The following is a 16,916-nucleotide window of genomic DNA, read 5'->3' as shown; positions in this document are numbered from 1 at the left end:
TCTTTCGAGAGGAAGAACCGAGAAATAGAACACACAGAATGCTGCAGGAGCTGGTCTTTCGTATGCAGTCAGCTGAAGAATATCTGTTTCACCAAGAATGAAGCGGACGAGGTCGCATTTATCGGAAGATCAAGAGTCGGAAGATCAAGAGTCGGACTCTCCGTGGGAAGATTTTCACCTTCACATCTACCCAAAGAAAATCTCCACCGGGCAGCGGAAACTGGTGACCGATTCTTGCCGTCGACAGGGGCTGCGCGTCTCAGAAACAGCCAGGTACTAAGTACATGCATAGCATTTTCTACGACATGATTTTATCGATAATTCGAATCACACTACTTACACAGCATAATTATTAATTTAAAGGGGAAGTTAAGGCAAAAATTAAAATTTCACCAGTTGTAGTCTTCGGGGTGCTGAGTCGAATGGTCTTGGTCCGAGAAAGCTGAGACGCTCCCTTCCTACTTGAATCCCAATCGAACTCGCGCACTTCCACCGAAACTGGGTGACTGCGCCCTACGAGATGGGGATTTGTATGCAAAATGTCACTAAAAGCGCCATTTCGTTCTCATAAAAGCACGGACGACCGCGATTGGCCCATATGTTGTAGTCTTTTGGACGCTGAGTCGACTGGTTTTGGTCCGAAAAGGCTGCGATGCAGCGTTCCTCCTTTATTCCCAATCGAACATGGTTGAACAAGCGGTCACGTGCTCCTGGGTGCCCAAATCACCTGGTCACCACGCCAGAAGGCGACAACTTTCACACCAAGGTTCAACTCGAGGGACAGGACTGCACCCAAAAAAGGTCAAACAGGCTAGTAAGTTGTACCCTGCAGGCACGGTGACCAGGTGACTGGCGTACGCAGGAGCACGTGACCGCTTGTTCAACCATGTTCGATTGGGAATAAAGGAGGAACGCTGCATCGCAGCCTTTTCGGACCAAAACCAGTCGACTCAGCGTCCAAAAGACTACAACATATGGGCCAATCGCGGTCATCCGTGCTTTTATAAGAACGAAATGGCGCTTTTAGTGACATTTTGCATACAAAACCCCATCTAGTAGGGCGCAGTCACCCAGTTTCGGTGGAAGTGCGCGAGTTCGATTGGGATTCAAGTAGGAAGGGAGCGTCTCAGCTTCCTCGGACCACGACCATTCGACTCAGCACCCCGAAGACTACAACTGGTGAAATTTTAATTTTTGCCTTAACTTCCCCTTTAATTACGCCACTTGACGAAGACTTTCACAACGTTCATTTCACATTTGGTGAAGACAAGAGTACATAAACTAGAGTGTGCAGCTCCGGCAAAATCATCCCACGGCAACGTTTTTTTTGGTTAGGTCATACGAGTGGATCTACTCGTAGTGACTCACCTTTGCCGCACCTCACACCGGTTCACATATCACCTGGTCACTTCCCCGTATCATCCAGGTAATTTCGGTTGCACATTGCTGCTTGTACAAAAGGTGAAATATGCATGCAAATTTCCCGTTATCACTTTAGTGATGCGGTGATTTAGCACTGAACCTACAGTACAACGGATTTTTAAATGATTCAGGATGACCTAAACAAAAAAACGTCACCGTTGGCGTTGGATGGGTATTATGCAGCATTGATGTCGGAGTTGCACACCCTGGCCAGGTTTGTGCATGCTAGTCTTAGTGAAAAGCGTACATGGCAAGATTGATCGATGAAAATCATGATGTAATAGTCGCCACGTTGACATTAGACATCACCATTCGGTGCAAGTGGAGTTGATTGCTGCATACAGTAGGGTACATGAGAAACAAGGCCCGTGGAATAGCACCATTGGTCTGGCGAAGCCACAACTCGCAAGCAGAACCAGGCATAGTGGGGAATACCCGGTCTCAAGACAAGACAACGCCAGGCATTGTGGGGTGTACCCGGTCTCAAGACAAGACAACATGAGCCAAGACTCACACCGACTCCTAATTGCTTGGTGCTTCACAGATAAAGGCCAGCTACGCGCCAAACTTTGCATTAGCAGAAGCAGGGTGCAGTGACATGCAGAGGGATTGGTGAACTGAAGGCCGCTTTGTTGCACATGTACAGTGCTGGCAACTGACATGCGACCCCCTGGATGGCGCGGCAGGGAGTCGCATGTCAGTTGCCAGCACTGTACATGTATAGTTGTGACAATTAAAATCTGCAACGATGCACACTTGCAGCGCCGATTACCATTCGGTCTTGACATCCTGAGTGCACTCTCTATCACGTGTACCTGATGGTATAATAAAACCGTATTAAAATAATTTTGTGCATCTGGCTGTGACGACAACAGCAACAACAATCCCACTACTTCACACAGTAGTGTCAGCAGTAGACTTTGGCGATTCGGGAAATTTCCTTTCGCTCTTTTGACTTTATCTTTCATTTCCGTTTCAATTTTATGTTCCAGTGGTCTGGGAAAGTCGTTGTCAACTGAACTAGTTGTATGCGGCTGTTTTCAACTTTCCTTGCACAGTGATGATGTCACTCATGTTGTTACCAACCTAGATCCAGAGCGTGCTGCCAGCGAGTTCAAAGACAGGTATGACCTACTCAAAGATGATTTCCCACTCTTCACATTTTTTGGCCTTTAATACTGCTCTTTGATATCACAGCGCTTTCTCTACTGTAGTCTAGCTCAATCACTTGCTTGCTGTTCACTGTCTCTCTCTCTGTCTGTATTGTTCTTTGACAGGCATGAGCTTTTGTATGCTTTTCTCTTCCACAGTCCACTGTGTGCAGCGGATGTTCTAACTCTTTCATGTAAGTACCTGGTAGTTGTGATGTACACTGGTGTGGCGTTGCTTCGGCTCGGCCACTAGCAGCATGATATTGTAGGTCGAAGATGAGATCCAACATGCTATTATTTGTTAGCTTTTTGCCTGTTCCCAGGTTCTTGATTGTCTCGACTGTCTGGAGGTACATGTAGCAGCATAGTCCGAATAATCCTTCTGCCACTAGGCTGGACCTGGTAGCCTTTGTTTCTCAACAATGGTCTTGGACGTACCTACCCTGTGCCTTCCTGCTGTACCCTACAAGTAGCACTGTAGAGTGTAGTGGACATGGAAATCCAGTCGATTGCCCGGGGCCGGCGCCCTCAGCGCGTACAGAACGTTGCATGCATGCATGCAGTGTGCACAGCGATGTTGAGGCCGAAGACACTAGCGTGTACTGCTTACCCGCGGCTGCACGGCCAGCACCCTGGAGCCGCTAGACGTGCGACCGGATTTCCATGTCCACGACAGTACAAGGAACCCTGTAAAGTGGCAAACTGGATAGCACCGAGTACATTTAGCGATTTCATTCTGATCGTCTGTTGCCAGTGTTTCTGTTCTAGTATGCACTGGCGCAGGTCGCTGATCTATTCATGGCTCCGGATTTCGTTGAGCATGACTACACAATGCTCCATTACTGCAGCTGGTCGAGAAGCCACTATTCCTATTCGCACAAATGTCCATTTTTTTTGTGCTATAGGGCTCACCTCTAGTTTAGCTGCTGGACGGCCATTGGCGAATGATGCTTTCAGAGATCTTGCTTGCCCCAATAAGAAGTGAGGCTACTCATTGTAACTCAGGAGTCTTTCTTGCTAACCTAGTTTCATTTGCAGATGGCGAGTACATTAGAGCCATGTTCTACCTAACCCTTTAGCCAGCCTTCCCAGTTCGTGTATTGACTGAAAAGACGGCTGAGATTTTGACTGCATGCGCAGGTTTGTATTGAGAAATCCATGCTGGTGTTATCGTCTACCAGCCAAAGCTTGAGAAGCAGTCGCGTTGTGGCATCTCTGCCGCAGAGATTAGAAGCATGTGCCTACAGAGAAACAGACGGCTGAAGATATTACTCCATGCCTTGTACAGGCACGTTGTATTACTCCTTTAGTGCACGAGTGCTGTCAAAGTCACACCGCTAGTCTGACTATTGCTGCTCAGGGCGCCTGCATACCTATCTCTCGTAATGATTTACTAACTTAGTAGATGAGGCTCTTCTCTTTGTTACTGCAGACCAATGACTGGTGAGGACAATGAGGCCGGAACAAGTCAAGATGATTCTCATGCGTTTGAGGTATGCCGTGACAGTTTTACACTGGGCGCATGGTTGAACCTTGAAACTGTGGAAGAAGCTGGTCTACACCTGCTGATGACTCTGATGGGTTTTACCATTTCTTGCAGTGTAGTGTAGAGATCAGGACAGTCGTCTTCCTTGTACGCACTGGTGAGTTTCCTTTTTGTCCTAGGCATATTCTCTCAAACCTGGTTCTGATTTTCTCCCTGTAGGATACTAACTATGCGTGCTTGAGTGCTACCCCGCTCAAAGCAGTGAATCCAGACAACCAAAGATTTGTTGTAAGTACAAAGTAGAACGGATGAAAGTGTATTATTATAAGCATTTCCGCGTTGACGTGTAAGAGCAGTATGCAGCGCCCACAGCTTCGCTTATGCTGAATGGCTTGGGTGAGTGGAGAGAGGAGAGAAAGCAGCGAGGCAATAATCTGAAGAGAACCAACCTACATTTGCATGACTGCACAAGAATGGGGAAGACGAAATGACAGGCCAGTCCCACGGGTCGTTAGTCGCACTTCACGAGATTTTAAAACTCTGGACGTGACAAATAGACAGCTCCTCACTTGAAGTACATGCACTTGAAGTATGTCAGCCCTGTTTGACAGAAATCCGAGATGCTAACAATAAACATGGTACTGTACTTGGCTTGGTCACAGGATGCCTTGCTGGCGTTGGAGAAAGCTCGGGAGATCTTGGACTACAACAGCGAAGCACGCGGGTCAAGATCTCTGGCTTTTCGCCGCGCTGCTTGTAAGCTGAAGATCTACCCCAAGTAAGGCCATAATGAGATTCGAAAGCTGTCACAGGGCGTCGGCTGCCAGAGTCCCAAGCAGTGGCCTGGGTACATACTCCATAGTGATGCTGTTTTGTTGGGTTTCTGATCCAGTGAAGATACCTGAAGTTCGTTTCGCCGGCGTGCTTGTTCAGGTTACTTAGTATCTGCTGGAGGAATTGAAGTGTGTTATCAGTTCCTGTTAAACCAGACACTTGCTGTATGATCACAATTTGTAAATCGGGTGTATTCAAAGAGAAGCCCGTGATTCTTGAGGGTTGTGTGACCAAAAAGTACTTATGTCATGCTTGGTAAGTACTAAGTAGTGCATGCTTGCCACTTACAGTGTAGTGATAACGGAAACATGTCCGTCACTAAAACATTTTTTACAAGTTGCCAGGCTAATGTCGCTCTTTTGATTTACAGAATGCAGTGTCTGTAATGTTTACTATTTGTTTGTGCTTGCACTGGCAGGTCAATTACCAGTGCAAAGCAAGTAGCCAACCTGGATGCCATTGGGCGACATAGCTTGCAAGTAGTGGAGGTGAGCGACTGGCACACCGGATTGTCCTTGTTGGAAAATAATTGTCTATTTAATGAGAATGCCAAGCATACCTGATTCCCTTAGTGCTGCGCTGACACATTTGTCTCTCTCCACCGTCATTTCTAAATCTTTCGCTGTGTCACACAGGACATTTTAAAGGATGGCTATTCACAGGAAGTGAAGGACTACGAAAACAACGCAAGACTGCAAGTGCTGAAGGTTTGTTGTGCAGTTTTTCAAGCATAATACCACCATCATTTGATGTGTAATTCCGCAAGGGACCTGCTGTACTTGATGTGTGCTGTAAGGCACAGGTGCATAGTCACTGCATTGCCTGTGTTAGTATCCAGCTGAAGAGATTCTCTACTCTGGCGGCTAAATAGTCCAGCAGAACATGTTATGACGCATGGCACTACCTGTACCTGTCAATGACCTGAAGTATGCATGTGGGACAGAAGGAAATGCCATCACGCAAGGGAATAGAAGTCCTGAAAAATGGCCTATAATTTATAAAATAAGACATTCTATAATAGTAATACAATACAAGTGCATTCACTTCCTACAGGTGAGTACAGGTGAGATGACGTGTGCGTATACTTGTTCTTTGAAGTGATTTTATTCACTGTCATTTCCAGCCCAGCGATCTGTATGTACACCACCTGATTTCTGTTCATGTGAACTGTGCGCGTACAGACATTCAGCAGCGTATACGGCTGCGGACCCGCCAGTGCTGCCAAGTGGTATGGAGCAGGCGCGCGCACCATCAAAGACATACGTGACGACTGCGCCTCATTGTCCGATCGTCAGAAAGTCGGTAAGCGATGATGTGCAGCGCGCTGCGTGCCATACTACTTGCACCTCCACTTGCGTACAGACAGTACTTGCATTGCCATGTTCTGTGCTGGAGTAGTGTAGTGGACCTCTCCACTACCACTGGCATCCGGTGGTACATGGTATAGTTTATGTTGGAATCTGACTGGCATGCGGTACATTATATAAGTCATGTTGAAATCTGTAGGATTAGTGGGGCAAAGTTGATCTGCGCAATGTTATACCCTCCATTACGTTTATTAGTACAGAAGCGTACAAATCCAGCACCTGTGGGGATACCCTGTTTTTATACAATGTACTTGAAGTACTAAAGGAAATGATTCATCACTGCTTCTTCCACCCTGCTACCAGGTCTTGAATACCATGACTATCTTCAAGTGCCAGTCGCACAGGAGGAAGCTGAAGCACTGCGCTCTCTGATCGAAGAAGAAGTAAGTCTTTTGCAATGCCTAGCCCACCATGATAGTCGTAGCTGTCCCTACATACCGTAATGTCGCGTGCATTAGCCGGGGCTTATATGCCTATAAGCCGGTGATGGAGTCAGGCTTGTACACAAGACAGGCTTATACACGAGACAGGCTTATATGACAAGCACCACTCAATGACCAGGCTTGTATGCGCAAACTGCTGACTTGGACGTCAAAACCAACATTTTCCAACTTCAAACAAGCAACTTGCCAAGGGACAAGACGGAAAATGCCATGGGAAAGGTAAGTTTGAAGCTTGAAGAGTGCTGCATGGCCGTCGAGCGCAGCTGGTGTTGATTTCCGCATCTTCCCACGTTTTCCGCGTGTGCAAGTGTACGGTACCATGCAAACATGAACATGTAAAAGGCGCGCTCACCAGTCTTGCGTAGTAGCCCGGCTTACGCACGCGACACGTGGCGCGTCTCGTGTACTGGCCCGGCTTATGCATGCGACAGGCTTGTACGCGAAAAGCTGTTGCAGATTTCATGCTTCTACACGAGACAGGCTTATGCACAAATCCGGCTTATGCACGCGACATTACGGTATTAGCACCTCTCTTGCCCTGGCTGCCATTCACTTACTATGTGTGCTCCAGGCTTCATAACACTTCTATTGCCTGGATGAGGATATTTCCTGGTGTCAAGTGCTTATGCATTTGCAGTGTTCAAAGCTCTAAATGCAAGTGCAAAACTTTGCTGTTTGTTCAACTTCATATCGTTTAGGTACAGAGCTTGTCGACGGGCATGACAGCCACATTGGCTGGTGGGTTTCGAAGGTTAGCGGCTGTATTTCTTACTTTGAAGTAGGGATGAAAGGATTATACTCACTACTTGGTAAACGCTTGTAATGTTAGCAAATATATCGAGCGAGAATTCACTCGTTCTCGGACCCCAAAATCCGTTTTTGTTCACCAGAACCAACGCAAACTAACTTACTAAATTCCATGTCGGACTGGGGTACTATTGACGTCATCTGTTGACCCTGCTCCTGTATATATTTTGTGTTCTGTCCAAGTTAATTCATGTTTTTTCAAAATGATTTCATAATCCTGCAGCTGGTATTCTCCTCCTCTCCCATCTACTCTGCATACAGAGGCAAGCCATCAGGGCATGACATTGATGTTCTGCTGCATCATGCCAATGATGACTACGAGACCGACTTCTTACAAACGCTGACCGAGAAACTTCAACGTAAGGTATGCTCTTACTGACCAATGGAATCCTGCTGGAAAGCCAGGTACTTGTCAAGTCTTGGGGAATACAAGAGCTGCGTGGTACCGCGTCATAGCGTTTTCAGAGTTGGCTTCAGTTAGCCACTCCTCTGGCTATATTGTGCAATAGCAGACCCACTTCCTCGTCTTCTCAAGTACTAAGTGTAGTTTTTTTTCTACAGTGCATTTCAAATATATAGACGCGTGATTTCAAAAAACCGTTAGGGCGCGTTCAGACTACCGATAAAAAGTGACCGATTGGGAAAGTCGCCAAGGTGATTTGATCACGTGACGTTACTGGCACGTTACCGGTGGGAAAGTTTTACTGCCGCGGCTGCTGCGGCAGTAAACTTTTACCGGCAGTAAAAAAAGTGCTCAGGCTGCATGCGCGCTGGGAAAATAGGGAAAATCCCTTGTCAGTGCCGCGGTGAGAGCTGAAAACTTCACGGTAACGTTAGTTTGTTATCGGTAGTGTGAATGTCCTTCACGGTTTATCGGCATTCACGGTTTGACGGGGTTCACGGTAGTCTGAACGCGCCCTTAGGCCAGCATCTATCCCACGTAAAATCTGTGATCACTTTGTGCACAAATATTTCGAAATTGGGTGTTTGTTGTCTGATCACTTAAGAATCGACATGAGAGTAATTGGAAGAAGGACCTGAGCAATATTCCGAAAACATTTCTCGAGAAGCTCCAGCCAAATTTGAAATATCTCAAGAATACCGTGCGTCTATATTTTTGAAATGGACTGTAGATATGAGTCGGACCAGACAAGTCATGTAGTTGTGCTTTGTCACACCAGAGTTAGATGCCCACGTGTTATGTCGTTCTTGCTGATAGGGTAATACAGATCACCAGCTTACAGCCTCCTGTCTCTCTCACCTTTCATCTTCAGGGACTTCTTGTGCACTCAGAGCTTTTCATCGGCAAGAACACCAGCAACCAACTGGAGAAATCAGTTGCGTCTCATTACCACCGAGACACGACTTTCTATCAAAGGTATTAAGTTTTTAATAAAAAATAAATAAATAAACAGTGGTGTGCACGTATTAGATGTACAGGTTCCAGCCCAAACTGGTGGCACCTGATGGGCCCCAGCATGTACAACATGATTGTGGTAAAATGGTGCAAGTATACAAACTTTATAGCGAGCAGCATTGGAGGTGGCATTCTGGTTTCTAGCCCTAACCGCAGTGTGCACCGTCGATATGTGAGCCAGTCTATTGGATGTGTTTACGGCAGTGTTGCTCATGCATGCAACAGTAGTGTGTGCTGCTCATGTTAGTAACTTAGTATGTTCATGTCCATGTGTGCGTTTACTGCAGAACACAAAAGATGGATCATCTTGACAAAGCATACTGCATGCTTGACATCACGGATAACCTCCTGTCCCGTTACGTGACAGCATCTGACGCTGCAGTAACGACCACGACCACCACCACCACCACTGGCCATGCCTCTACTATCACAGCTATATGTGCAACATCTGCAGAGGGGAGGTCTGCTGACAGACAACCGTCGCAGGAGAAAGGCGAGGCTGGCATTCAAGCTGCCTCTAAACCCTCACCGGTGATACCCACAGCTGCTGCTGATGATGATGATCATTTGGCAGCGAAAGATGGAAGTCTACCTGATGGCGAGATGAGATGGTGGACGAAACGCAAGCACTTCGTACGTCGAGTGGACCTGATCGTGTGCCCACACAAGCAGTGGGCATACGCACTTGTCGGATGGACGGGATCAAAGGTACGGCACACTCTTGTTCAGATCTGTTTGCTTTTCAAGACGAGGATTGGCAATGGTTGATTATTCATGTTGTTTGAAAGGCGTCATTTTCCTTTGCACATGCATGTCTCTCGTTGTGTGGCTTTGTCGTGTCTGTGTGCATTTACAGTACTTCAACCGAGCACTACGTCTGTACGCGGTGCGAGAAAAGCAGACCATTCTAAACAGTCAAACGATGTACAACCAGACAACAGTGAGTAGCTTTACAACTGTGTGATGCCAGAACGACATTCAGCAATACAGTCATGTATGCTACTTCGAAGGCCTCTTATCCTTTGGTGTGCACGTGTACATGTGGTTGCTTACAATCATTTGTTGGTGCCCTTGCAGAGTCTGCGGAATAAAATTTAAATTATCACCATTCTCAATGTGGCTCTGCAATCAAAGGTCTAGTGCACACTGCATGGGCATAGGAACTCAGGCGCGCGCCTTTCAATCACCGCTCTTCACTGTTACTTCTTTTTGCCCTGTGCTGTAACACAGCAACAGTTCATTCCTGCTGCGACCGAGGAGGATGTCTTCAGGCAACTCGGCGTTCCCGTCTTTCCGCCGCACCTCCGCAACTGCTAGCTGTTAGTATTGCATGTACATTAAACAGTCGTACTCTGTAGTCATTACCGAACTATCTCTTGATGAGTATTACAGTGTTTAATCCATATCTGCTGGCAGGTATATACGAGGAAACCCAATTTACTTGATGGATGCTGAGATCCTTGTCAGTCATACTTACTACTTGTTAGTCACATTACTCTTGTCAGTCATATTACCGTACTACAGTCCTATGCATGTAACTCATGCCAGGCAGTGCTTATGTTCTTGGAAGTTCTGTACTCTTCTCTCTCTTTCGTTTTGCTGCTATCCAAGTCTATCCTCTCTTTCAAATGTGTTGCAAGCAAAGGTATGAGTGAAGTATCACGGTAGTGAATACGCCCCCCCCCCCCCCCCCCCTGCGCTCCCCACCTGCAGACCCTGATCCGGGCCATGTGGTAGTCTTCGCATAAGTACAGGTTTCGTCATGGTCGCAATCTTGACGAAGCCTACACTCGCCAGCTGTGCCGGTACCTGGCACACTGTCTGTAAAGTGTAAGCCTCAGTAGCTACAGAGCCTTTGGTAATTGTAGGTTTGAACCCCCCCAAACACACACACCTCCTTTTGTAAATTACTAGTAAGGCATTAACTGATTAATTAAGCTGACTCACCGAATCGGTATGAGAGGTAGCAGGTGTCTTGGGAAGTTTCTGTCAATCACCAGCGTGAACTTGAGAACATTGGGATGCATACCTGAGACGATGAGACCAAGCATTATGCAGGACCAGGGAACACAGCAGCAACAAAGTTCCATGTTGATGCCCTGGGCATACTTTCACTATACTGGGAGGACCCCGGCTATAGCATCCCAACTTCTATGGTTCATGGAGGAAAAGTTACCTATACTGGTACTGAAATTCGACTACATGCTTCTTTGATATTGGAATCGGCATTTGTTACTTTTTATTCTTTTGTAACCCGTCCTCCCTCTCCGCCTTCTTGGTTTTTCCCAGCTAGAACTATTGCTAACTCGATGATGGCGAAAAGCCGAAAAGTTGCTTTTTAAATAAATGGACAATGTTCTTACTTAGAAGTAGGGGTGAAACGGTTCCGGTAAGGAACCGGTACGCGGTTTTGGAACCGCCAGCTGAAAAGAATCGGGTACCCGTTCCGTCAAATTTCGAACCGAAACTCGAAAAATCTCGTTCTTGTACAAATACATGTACACGCCAAGTCTACTCAAGATTTTTAAATGTCTTACCTTATGATCACTGCCCTTCCAAAGGGTTCTCCTATCGATCCTGGTCACTACGAGCGTACCTTCTTCGCACATGGACTCTCCGATGTCACGTTCTTGCTCGTAAAAATGTTTTCTAACTTGAAAATAATTGTCACGGACGCATTTGGTCGGTCTGGAGAAAAGAGTGCATGGAACCGATACCCGAACCGTGGGAAACTATGCTGGCATTCGGGTTCCCGAACATGAAAAACATGGAACCGTTTCACTCCTACTTAGAAGTTGCGACTTCAGCGGTATTAGTGATGAAGTTGGTTGCTCTAACGAGGAACACACAGTTTGTATCCCTGGTGATGGTTTTGCCTGGAGAGCACTATATAAGTGGTGCTTTCAGGCACAATCTTCCTCAGCCTACTCAAGCTCAACTGATGAGGGGTGAATTCCCCAAAACACTGTGCATTGAGCAGGTTTGCCAAGTGGAAGGTGCGACATGCTCCTCGTGTGCTCCGGATGGCAGTCGTGAGTCAGTCAAGTGTCAAATTAGGCAGGACGCGTGTGTTGCTCGTTGGACAATTTTCTTGTTAGAATATTTGCAGCGTTGCGGAAGGGATCTTTGTCCTCCCAAATTTGAAAACCAGGAAGTTGATTTCAAACCACAGGGAAAGTGTGGTGTTTGCTTTTCCGCACTTCACGGTTGTAGCGTGCCGCGCATCTGGCCCATAAAAAAGAGATTACGGTTGCATACAGTACTCTTGTTCATGGACCCTTGCTTGTATGCATTGTCAACACACAGTTCTGCACTGACCTTCGGGAGGATGGTTGATTAGATGGCCGAATGCCAGCGGATGGTGTGGTATGCCCTATGAATCACAGAAGTTACAAGTCCACATTATGATTACGTGATGGTTGTCAGTCAGGTACATTCCACGTAACAGTTTTTTTTTTTTTTTTTTTTTTTGTAATACAATGCAACACAATATTGTGAAAATACACAACAATGAGAGACAAGAGGAAAGCTTGGTAATAATAAACAGCCTGTAAAGTGTAACGAATATAGTCATCCAGTATCCACGTCCAGTATTTACAATCCACGTCACAGTTGAACAATAGCAACTGAAACTTCTAATCTACATGTTCACTTACAATCAGCTGCAGGCTGCTATAGTCCTTGGCGTCGATCACATTTCCACCTCCAGCGCCCAGTCTCAGCCACACATCCTTATTCTCGGTTTTCAGAGTTTCTCCTTCATCAAGCGGTGGATACTTTGCACAGAAAACCACACACACACACACACACACACACACACACACACACACACACATACACACACACACACGCACGCACACACCAGCCGAGGTAAATTGCGAAATACGAGCTGCAAAATAAATAAAAAAGCTACAAGCCTGTGGTGCTCCACTAGTGCACGGTGACCCATTTCAACCATGCATACCACAGGCGCAATGCACAAGACGGACCTCGTTTACGCACCTACACCAGTCCTGTACCGTGTCAACGTCCAAATGGTTGGCAGGTCTGCACGTAAGGGTGATTGACTGCTCGTTCCTCGCTCTCTCGCTATCAATACATTTCTTAGAGCAGTGCATGGATGATCATGCGCTGCCGAGCTACAGTGAAACCTCGTTAATAAGAACACTGATAAAACAAACTTTCACTAATACAGTATTTGTAACTCTATTGGATAAATCATGGTGTATTCACTGGGTATAAGATATGGATAAGAACTCCCGTTATTGCGAACAAATCCCGTCGGTCCCTTGGTGTTCGTCCTAAAGAGGTTTTGACTGTACATCATTTTCGAAGTGGCTTTCATCCTCGCAGTGTACAATAGTGGCACACAGTCAAGCTGGAGGAAACGGCTCAGATTGGATTCCGTCCAGCCGTCTCAGCCTCCATTACACAGGACTCCACCAGAGACTCACCATCAGTCCTGGGTAGATAGCCACCAGCTGTCCAGGCACGGCTGTCCCTTTTAATAACACACCTGTGTGCCAACAACAGTCCAGCAAGAAACAAGATTCACTCTCAACGTGCATGGTGTTGGTTTCAGGGGCAGCACAAACGCAACACGTAGATTTGTTTCACCTGCGAGAGAGAGAGAGAGAGAAAGAGCACTGCTATGCAGCAACTTCCGCAGGTTTCCATTCATGAACACGCTGGTGGTAACAATGTACCAGCCAGGGTCATGAGTATGGGAGCATGTATTGCACACAGTCGCACGTGAAAGGCTGTGTGCCGTTTGTACATGTCCACTGCAGACTAGAACAGGTATCACAATGAAAAGTGTCATCATCCCGGTCTGCATCTCATGTCCAAAACTGCCGACATACCTTTATCCATGTCCGGTGGTGTGTGCGGAGACTCTCGTCTTTCCAGTGTAAACGTTCTTGGCGATTGACACTGGGTCTCCACCATAGCATCCGTTGAGAGTTCGCTTTGCCGTTCGGCCACTGCTTCATCGTGGAACACAGGGCCAGCGTAGTCGCCTCGGCGCAGCACAGACGGCATAGCCCTGCTGCTGCTCAATCCATCTGTGCCGCTGGTAACGATACTGGGCAGGCCAAGCCTCCACCTGCACACCTCAGTGCTGTACGCAGTCAGGTGCTGGATGAGCTGTGTGCAAGCAAGTATGACACCGGACACCGAGAGGCAGTCTACACATCCAGACTGAAGCATGCTATCCGCTCTCGCCACATACAGTGTAGTGCTACATGCTGCACCATTGCAATAGGCTGGGAACACAATGATGAAATACATACAAAAGCCTATAGGACAAACTGGTGCTGCACTGCGGGGTTTTTTTTTCGATCCCCAGAGCACTCATTTCGTCCAGCAAGCTGTGCACAGATGACATCAGGTCACACTATGTATGCTAATTCATTTTGGCATTTGCCTTTGGTCCACCCGTTTAAAAAAAAGAACCTATTACTTTTTTAATTTAGGCTATTACTACAATCAAAAGTACATTACCCCCCCCCCCCCAAGAGTGTTCAACTCCACTATGGGTGCTGTCCCGACAGAATTTCAAGTTGACGTCATTTTTATGATGCAATGCGCACTGTACACGTATAACTATCCCTGCGGGAATTTGCGCAAAATTTCTCGAAAACTTGTGCGAAAAACAACAAAAAAATGCAGCGAAAAGTGCGAAGAGATGCGGAACTTGCCAGGAATTCGCGGAGTAATTTGCAGAAAATTGCGGATTTTGACCAAATCACAAAATTAAATATTTGTTGCATCGGTAGAATCGCTATTTGCGCAGTAGATCACCCCGGGAGTAGTACTGTCGTAAACTGTGCAAATGACCTGCGTGAAAAGTGCATCAAGACGTAAAAAAATGCAGAAAACAACAAAAAACGCGGGAAATCGCGGATTTTGCAGAAAATCGCGAAATTTGTTGCATCCATGGAATCGCGGTTTCCTGGAGGGACAGGTATAATGAGACGTATCCCGGACCTGTGGCGGACAAGTCCGGCTTGATTTTGTACAAGGAAACATGCATGATACGTTTACCCCCGTACAAACATCGTAAATCACTCGTGCGAAGACCATTGCGTAATAAAAAATGACGTCAACTTGAGAAATTCTGTCAGTATAGCAGGGTACGTGTGAGTTGAACACTCTTGGGGGTTATGCACTCTTGCTACTATGCATGCTGTCAGTAGCAATATCATTCCACGTATTACGTACTTCAGAAGCACCACATGCTAGAGTAGTCCACACGGTACAGCACATGCTGCCTTCCAGCACCATGACAATGATGACTGTGTGGCTACCTACCGTATTTTTCGGAGTATAGTGCGCACCTTTGTATAATGCGCACCCCAATCTTCATTGGGGGTGCGCACTTCAATCTTCATTGAAGTACATGCATTTCATATTCGGAGCATAGTGCGCACCTGCGATTTAGGGCCTAAAATAGCACATCTAAAGGGCGCACTATACTCTGGAAAATACGGTAAGTGCAGTTTGGGTTTCATGACCTCGGGCGTGCTACATCGCTTGTCGTGTTACATCGCTTGCCGCGCAACAGTACTGCATGCATGGCATCTAGCATGTATTTCTTCTTGCCCTGTGTGGAGTTCCTGGTTTCCAAAAAATATATGAGCACGATCTTCAGTATATAAGCACGGGGTAGAGGGGTGTTGAAAAACTATGAGCGCAGCGCTTATAATAGAGAATATACGCACAAGTACATGCTGAGAAGCACTTGAAACTGACCTGCTCCAAGAAGATTTCATTAGCAAGATCAGTAGCAGCGATACTGGAGCATCGTGCCGGCCTTGGCACATAGCGCTTGCCACGTGACCACTGAGCATAGTACGTTGCTGCCTCGTACGTAGTCTGTGCATCCAATGTTCGCTGCACCTTCTTCCATACCATCTTTGCCACGAACAACTTGTTCAGCCGGTACATCAGCGCTGAGTTGTGGTACCTTGAAACGCTTGCCATGCTTGTTGTTGCCCAAAGGGGCTGACAATCATTATCTGCCGGACCAGTCAAGATTTCACTTGCGCCGCGTCGGACAGGCGGCCGACCGACAGTCTTCTTCGCAGTGTTGCCCTGACCACCAGACCGCACTGGAAAGCAGTAGTACACACGCACACACGCACACACACACACACACACACACACACACGCGCGCACGTACACACACACACACACACACACACGCACACACACACACACATACACACACACACACACACAACAACAACAACAACAACAACAACAACAACAACAACAACAACAACAACAACAACAACAATGCTGACTTATTATATGAATGGTGATGCATGCATTAGTAGTTTGTGCACGGTTTTCCGACTTAAATGCACCTGCATGCTGTGCTTGGACCATGCAACTTATAACAATAATCATAACAGGGGCGTTGGATTGTGGTGTGGTTAGCCATCTGAAGCACAATTTACTCGGGGGGTTGGGGGTGGCTCCACCGAAATATTTCGAAATTTAGAGCCCAGATAAGTGCTTTCTATCGATTCACAGGGTAAAACCCGGGACAACGAGTGATACGGTCAATGCCGTAGTGACCGTAGCATGTCCGATGCTCCTGAATAATAACACATTTCGCATAGTAGAACACTCTAAACAATAAAGTAATTCAGCGTTTCCCTCAAATCAGTGAATAACTCAGTGTTCTTTCCACTTCTGACACGCGATGCGACGGCCGCGAAACCGGGAAATCCCCAAATCGCATCCATCTCGCACCCCACGCAACTGCCGCAACTGGGCCATCGCAGAAGTTGAGCTTGGCTCAACTTTTGCGATGCGACAAGCGATGTGGCGTACGATTTTGCCCTTTTCTACAACAAAGTTGTACAAAGGTTCAAGAGTTGCCTGTAAATTTGTACAAGTTGTACCAAGCTGCGCGAAATGCCGCGAATACCGTAAAATCCCGCCAAAGCGCCCCTACCTCCTCGACGCTTCAGGTGGGGA

The 16,916-nt window shown here is 46.8% G+C and overlaps 2 protein-coding genes across 2 annotated transcripts in view; one reads left to right on the top strand and one right to left on the bottom strand.

The window, feature by feature from the left end:
- LOC135831081 (uncharacterized) overlaps positions 1-16,916 on the bottom strand; it is a 31,089-nt gene that overhangs the window by 12,921 nt on the left and 1,252 nt on the right. The window contains exons 2-7 of the mRNA XM_065343335.1: positions 15,681-16,039; positions 13,790-14,072; positions 13,382-13,443; positions 12,584-12,703; positions 12,246-12,300; positions 10,875-10,956 (exon numbers count right to left, since the gene is read on the bottom strand). Coding sequence (XP_065199407.1) covers positions 10,875-10,956; positions 12,246-12,300; positions 12,584-12,703; positions 13,382-13,443; positions 13,790-14,072; positions 15,681-15,911 — 833 coding nt within the window. The 5' untranslated portion in view covers positions 15,912-16,039. The remainder of the gene's footprint in view (positions 1-10,874; positions 10,957-12,245; positions 12,301-12,583; positions 12,704-13,381; positions 13,444-13,789; positions 14,073-15,680; positions 16,040-16,916) is intronic.
- Positions 143-10,556, top strand: LOC135831078 (DNA-directed DNA/RNA polymerase mu-like). Its single transcript, XM_065343333.1, has 17 exons — positions 143-273; positions 2,481-2,546; positions 2,733-2,767; positions 3,479-3,554; positions 4,006-4,066; positions 4,279-4,347; positions 4,722-4,837; positions 5,312-5,381; positions 5,529-5,600; positions 6,075-6,195; positions 6,564-6,643; positions 7,402-7,454; positions 7,772-7,874; positions 8,785-8,888; positions 9,215-9,635; positions 9,784-9,867; positions 10,158-10,556. The coding sequence occupies exons 5-17, from the start codon at positions 4,010-4,012 to the stop codon at positions 10,242-10,244; spliced, it is 1,437 nt and encodes a 478-aa protein (XP_065199405.1). The 5' UTR covers positions 143-273; positions 2,481-2,546; positions 2,733-2,767; positions 3,479-3,554; positions 4,006-4,009; the 3' UTR covers positions 10,245-10,556.

This window comes from Sycon ciliatum, chromosome 1 (genome assembly GCF_964019385.1).
Source record: "Sycon ciliatum chromosome 1, ocSycCili1.1, whole genome shotgun sequence".
Classification (NCBI taxonomy): Eukaryota; Metazoa; Porifera; class Calcarea; order Leucosolenida; family Sycettidae; genus Sycon; species Sycon ciliatum.
Note: the sequence above shows the minus strand (reverse complement) of the source record. Positions and strands in the feature narration are given on the sequence as shown.

What these genes read in the sequence shown, in the direction of transcription:
- LOC135831078 (XM_065343333.1), top strand. Translation starts at nt 4,010, where the DNA reads ATGACTGGTGAGGACAATGAGGCCGGAACAAGTCAAGATGATTCTCAT. An exon ending in ATAGCTTGCAAGTAGTGGAG is followed by an intron (nt 5,382 to 5,528) that starts GTGAGCGACTGG and finishes TGTGTCACACAG; the next exon opens with GACATTTTAAAGGATGGCTA. An exon ending in GACACGACTTTCTATCAAAG is followed by an intron (nt 8,889 to 9,214) that starts GTATTAAGTTTT and finishes CGTTTACTGCAG; the next exon opens with AACACAAAAGATGGATCATC.